The sequence below is a fragment of the Vicia villosa genome, linkage group LG7 (assembly GCF_029867415.1).
Source record: "Vicia villosa cultivar HV-30 ecotype Madison, WI linkage group LG7, Vvil1.0, whole genome shotgun sequence".
NCBI lineage: Eukaryota > Viridiplantae > Streptophyta > Magnoliopsida > Fabales > Fabaceae > Vicia > Vicia villosa.
The window spans coordinates 89,767,278-89,773,140 of NC_081186.1; the positions used below are offsets into that span (position 1 = coordinate 89,767,278).

The following is a 5,863-nucleotide window of genomic DNA, read 5'->3' on the forward strand; positions in this document are numbered from 1 at the left end:
GTTGAACTGTTAATAGAGATGGGAATAGGTCAATTTATCCTCTTTACCTAAAAGTTGAAGCTTTTTAAAGAGAAATTGTATACCCTTGTGACCCTGAACTTTAATTATGAAAACTGAAATAAATTTTTTCTTTATGAGACTTCAAAACTCCAACAAGAAGATCAGAAAATGTATACTTCAAATTATTTGTGCTGGGAGGACTACACAGCTTAAAATTAACAGCAAATTGATGATTAGCCAAAGGACATTCTAATATATAGGTTCAAAGGTATTTGTAGAGGAAGTACCTCATTCGTTACAGGATTACATTGCAAAAGTAAATAAATTTAAACTAATCAAACTAGGTAGCAATTGTAAAGATGTCAAGCTCCTGAAATAGGCCGGTTGGTGCTTGAGATCTCAAATCTCACTGGTCGGTCCATACAAATCTTTGCTATGTCTTTAATTGGGCCACCCGCTATTAGACGGTGGGATTTGTCCCCGCAGATTAGTCGGTCCTGGAGTCGGATTGGGCCACCCGCTATTAGACAGTGGGATTTGCCCCTGTGGATTAGTCGGTCCTGGAGTCGGACTAGGCCACCCGCTAATGGACGGTGGGATTTGTCCCCACGGATTAGTCGGTCCTGTCGGATTGGGCCATCCGCTAATGGGCGGTGGAATTTGTCCCCACGAATTAGTTGGTCCTGGAGTCGGATTGGGCCACCCGCTAATGGATGGTGGGATTTGTCCCCACGGATTAGTCGGTCCTAGAGTCGGAGTCGGATATGGAGCTTCAAAAAAATTTGTAAATTTGTCAATATCATAAAAAAAAAGAAGTCATCTTTATACAAATATGAAACAATATTTGACTTAGTTATATAGATAACATTGTATATTCCTCCGACATTGTTTAAATTTTTTACCATGATTAAGGATAATAGGGCAAATGTGTGTTTGAGACGAATTACTTTACTACAAGAAAAGAATGCAAAGAGATGTGGAACCATGTTATAAAAATATTCAGTAAAATTCTATCTCAAATCCACTTTATAATATCAGTAGCATAGTACTCAGTTAGGGAAAGTAGAATAGCCCACAGGCCACAGCTAGATACCAGATTCCACTCTAATATACATAGCCAAATAGCCAAATGCTCATAAGTATACAATCAAAAGAAAATGTGTCATGAGAATTGATTCATTACCATCATTTATTTTCTATTCAATAACATGCTTATTATATGCAATTATATAAATTTTTTAATGTAGTCACTACAATTCCACGTTTAGTATTATTTGGGTTTATGTGTGTCAAATTTCTAAGCATTTCACTTCTTCTATAATGCATACCTTGAATATTGTAACCAACTTAGCACTGCCTGTGCGGATCAACAGATATGGAATACTTTTCTATACATTTCGCGGTGATTGGCCATAATGGTTTCACCATTTCTTCATTCTTGTTAGGGTACACCCCCACCCTTTCGCAGAGCTTGCTGATCAATGATGCATGGTTGATGTAGCTTGTGGGAGAAGAACTGTTTGCTGTGAACCTAAGGTGATTTGCTAGGAGACGGCCAACATTGACTGGTTCACCGCGAATGATTGCAAGTAGCAAGGCTAGTTTGTTACCTCTCAAGACGGACACATTTGAACATGGAATCAAGGTATTATAAATAAATTGTATCCATGCAAAAGCAATGGGTGTGAGGTTAGAAGATAAGATATATCTAAGTGTTCCATCTTCGTTCCTAACCCAATTGATCACGGGCATATACAGGGTACTAGAAGCCTCCTCACCATAAATCGTAGAGCCCTTGGCCACTCTTGCTTCAAAAGAACAATGCTCATAGTTCTGAAGCCCAAGCAATTGATTGATAGTTTTACCATCAAACGGAACCTTCTTCCCTCTGACAAAACTAGTGTATTGAATCAGATCATTCTCATTATTACCATTTTCTTTTGCAGGATCCTGATACGCATTTGCAAGGAACTCTTTAGCTAATGTTTTACTAGCCTCATTTGCAAACGATGTCAATTTCACCCATCCTCTGGATACTGTCATTCCTTGAATATCCGAGAATTTGTCCCATTCCAACTGGAAATTTTTTTCTAACCAAAACTCTTTGTTGGTCAGAAACTTAGAGTATCGCTCTTGATGGACCAATGAAATGAAGCGGAAGCTATCAAAGGAGTTAGATGTGGCATTGGTGGCAGAAATTTTTCTCTTTGGTTTGTTTTGTGTTACAATTTGTTTCTACAATAATAGTCAACAAAACAAAACACACGTTGTTTCCAAAGTTAAAATGAGTATATGTGAACAAGTAACCATCCCCTTCACACAAGCATGCAATGAAGTTGTAATGAAGACCCATAATTCAATTCACTAAGCAGTTATTCAAATCAAGACTCATAATTCTAGATGTAATGAAGATTCACAAACCTGCACATTTGTTGGAGGGACAACAACATTGATATTCTTCACACCTGTTGATGATGCACCTTGAGCATTCTTACTCCTTTTGCTGGGTGGCTCGTAGTCCCCGTCACTCTCTTCATCACTATCTTCAGAATCAGCAATCACATCATCAGAAAGAGCCTCAATATTCTTCTCCATGGATTTCTCCAACTCACTATTTTTCAACCCAAAGGCAATTTTATCATTCTCCAACTCACTATTTTTCAACCTAAGTGCATTATTGTCATTTTCCAAAACATCAACTCTGACTCTAAGCTGAGCAAGAGCACTCCTATCATCTACCCATTTTTCCTTCAACTTTCTCAGCTCACAAACTTCCAGCTCCAATTCATTCTTCTTTTCTCTTAGCTCTTGATTATTGTCTCTGTCAGCTAAATTAGTGTTTTTCTTGACTTGTTTCAACAATTTTTCATAGTTATTTTGTGCTCTTTTCCCTTTTTCACATAGTTGTTCTCTATTCCTCAAATCTTCCTCAGCTTGTAACCTCGTTAACTTCTCCAAATCAACCATCTCTTGAAGACGTAGAATATCTGTTTGCAGTTTCTTATCTCTATTGACTAAAACCTCTTCAACACTATCGAAGTCTTCGGTCAGAAATGCAGTACGCAAGACAGAAACCAGATCCTGAATGGTCATGTCTTCCAAGTTCATGTTGTCACTTGAACCGACTCCAGGGTCGGTTTCGGGATGATGTTCCATGATAACCCAAAATGATTGAAACTTTTGAAGAAGAAGAAAAAGAGGGTTTGGCGGGAAATGGGTTTTACTATTTTAGTGTTGGTGAAAATGATGAGGAAGGTAATGAAGATAAAAAGGGTTAGGTTGGTGTTGAATGAAATGAGATAGAAATGGTTGAAAAAGAAAGTATCAAGTGAGAAAGCGAGAAAAAGTAGAAGAAACGATCACTGTGTAGAAGAAACAGCATCAAGAGTGAAGAGAGAGTGAAGTGAAGTAGCAAGTGTGGAACTGTGGAAGTATCTGAATATCTTTATAGTTTTTTTTTTTAATAAGAATAATATTACTATTGAAAATAAATTTAAATTAACAGAAGAGTGATTTAAAAATAAGAGAATTAAATATGATAGAAATAGTTACGGGGACAAAATTAAATATAATAAGAGAAAGAGAATTCTCTTTTTATTAATACAATTTTTAAATATTAAATAAATGTTTATAATACCCATAATATCCTTATTGAAAAATAGAAAAACCATTGAAATAAAATTATAAAAATTTGAAATATAATTAAAAATTAAATTAAATCTAATTAGAAGTCTTTATTTTTGGATTTTTTAAAAAATATGAAGAAAAAATCAAATAAAATAGAAAAACAATAAATTTTAGGCTTTATAGAAATTTGATTTTTGTTTATGATGTTGTTTACCTTCGATATTGGTAAAAGGTTACTTTGCGAGATCGACTAGGAAATCTCAAAACAGTGCTTTTGATTCAACGTGTTTTTGCAAGAGTTTTCAAATATTGTTGTTTGAAAAGGAGGTGTTTGACACGACGTCAAACACTCTCAACGTCGAAATTGGTGTTTTTATAAATGGTTGTGAAAGATCAAAACGAAAAGTTAAACATAAACATGCAAAAAAAATAACAAAGTTTGAATGTAAATGACATAACATTATAATTTACAGAAAAGTAGGTGATTCAAACATACATAGCCCTTCCTTGACTCATTTTGCTCGTTGGCTTGGGTACTATGAGTGTTTTGCGTATAGGTGTTTATAAATTTGAACTCCTAAAACTATGTACAAAGTTCTTTATTTATAATACAGAAAAATAACTACTTCATGGTGGTTTTCGACCTGCTGGAACCCCACGTTCTTCCTTCTAACTTCCTTCCATGAAGACCCACGTTCTCCATTTGTATTTCCTTTTCCCTCCAAAAATCATTACTCTCATGATCTGGATTGTTTGTTTAAACTTGGGTTGTTGGCACTTTCAGGCCCAATTGACTATTGATGGAGTATTTCTTGGTCAACTAGAGCTATGGTCGACTAAGATACTTCTCTCTTAAAGTCGAACCCTTTGGATTCCTTTCTCTTGGCTTGACTTTAGTCTTTGTCGAAAATCTCAGCCAACAGATGTATGAAAATGATTAATAAATTTCAAATGGATATAATGATGATAAATCAAATGATCATGAATATATTTTTTAAAATGCAAAATAAAATAATGTAATTTTAGTCAATTTCTTTCAACATGTAAAGTGTTAATTTTTCTTTGACATTTTATTATAATGTATGATATGATTAATGAATATCCATAGTACACTATAAGAAAAGTTATTGTTTTGGAAATCACAAAAATACCCTTTTGTTATTTTAGTTTAAATTAATAATTTGGGAGCAAAAAATGTCTTTTGTTGGTTTTTTCCAACTCATTTTTCACATTCCAACTCACTTTTTCACTTTTTATTTTTTATTACTATTGATCTAAATATTTTTATATACAAAAAATGGTATTTATGATCTAAAAATTTGATTCAAATTTTGTTTTTGATTTAAATAAATATATTAGGTAAATGAATGCGCGTACAAAATCAGAACTCGTGCGTATGCACGGGTTTGTTACTAGTTCCTAATCAATAGTGTGATGATTTAAATGATTTTTCAACAATGCATGAATTTTTAGTCAAATTTCACAAAACATGAAATATTGACTTTTTGGTTGACTTTTGATTTTTGAATGAAATGAAATATAATGCATGTGTGTATAATTATGATGACTTTATTTGATTTTAAAAATGCACATGCTGAACATGTATCATATAAACTTAAAAACAGCTCAGACAAAATTAGGGGGTATGACAGGGTTGAGTTACTCTAGCATGGTCATTGGAAGAGATAATAGAAGTGATGATTGAAATTGTTAATAGAAGTGATGATAAAAAGCAAGTGTGACGTCACAATAAAGAAGATTCGAGAAATTCAATTGAAATTTTGTTGAAGACTATTTTCAAGATGACACCATTATTCTGTACCAAAACAAAGAATGAATGAGAGGTTGAAGATGATCGTGTTAATTTGTAATTCCTTGTGTCGAGGTAGTTTGTTACTCGAACACAAGATGTGTCGAAGTGTGTAACAGTTTGTTACACATAAGTTTGTTTTAAATCTAGATAGATTTGATTTAGATTTAAAATAGATTAGATTTGATTTAGCTCCAAAATAGGTATTTTGGGCTTTTATAGTTTTGGGCTTTGGCTTAGGGAGAAGGCAAACCTAAATCTATAAATAGGGAGTAACCCTCATTATTTGTAATCAAGTCATTAATCTTGTATTCACAGAAGTTGCAGTTGCAAGTGAATAACAGAATTTCCACAGTTTGTGGGCAGAGAGAAACTCTGCAGAAAATACTTCCTTCTTCTCTTTTAATTTCCGCAAACCCTAATCCT

The 5,863-nt window shown here is 33.8% G+C and overlaps 1 protein-coding gene across 1 annotated transcript; it reads right to left on the minus strand.

Moving 5' to 3' along the window:
* Nucleotides 1–209: 209 nt before the first annotated feature.
* LOC131615702 (uncharacterized) lies at nucleotides 210–3,397 on the minus strand. The gene is made up of 3 exons (XM_058886859.1): nucleotides 2,422–3,397; nucleotides 1,329–2,235; nucleotides 210–770 (listed from the first exon to the last, which is right to left on the minus strand). The coding sequence occupies exons 1-2, from the start codon at nucleotides 3,154–3,156 to the stop codon at nucleotides 1,348–1,350; spliced, it is 1,623 nt and encodes a 540-aa protein (XP_058742842.1). The 5' UTR covers nucleotides 3,157–3,397; the 3' UTR covers nucleotides 210–770; nucleotides 1,329–1,347.
* Nucleotides 3,398–5,863: the final 2,466 nt, after the last annotated feature.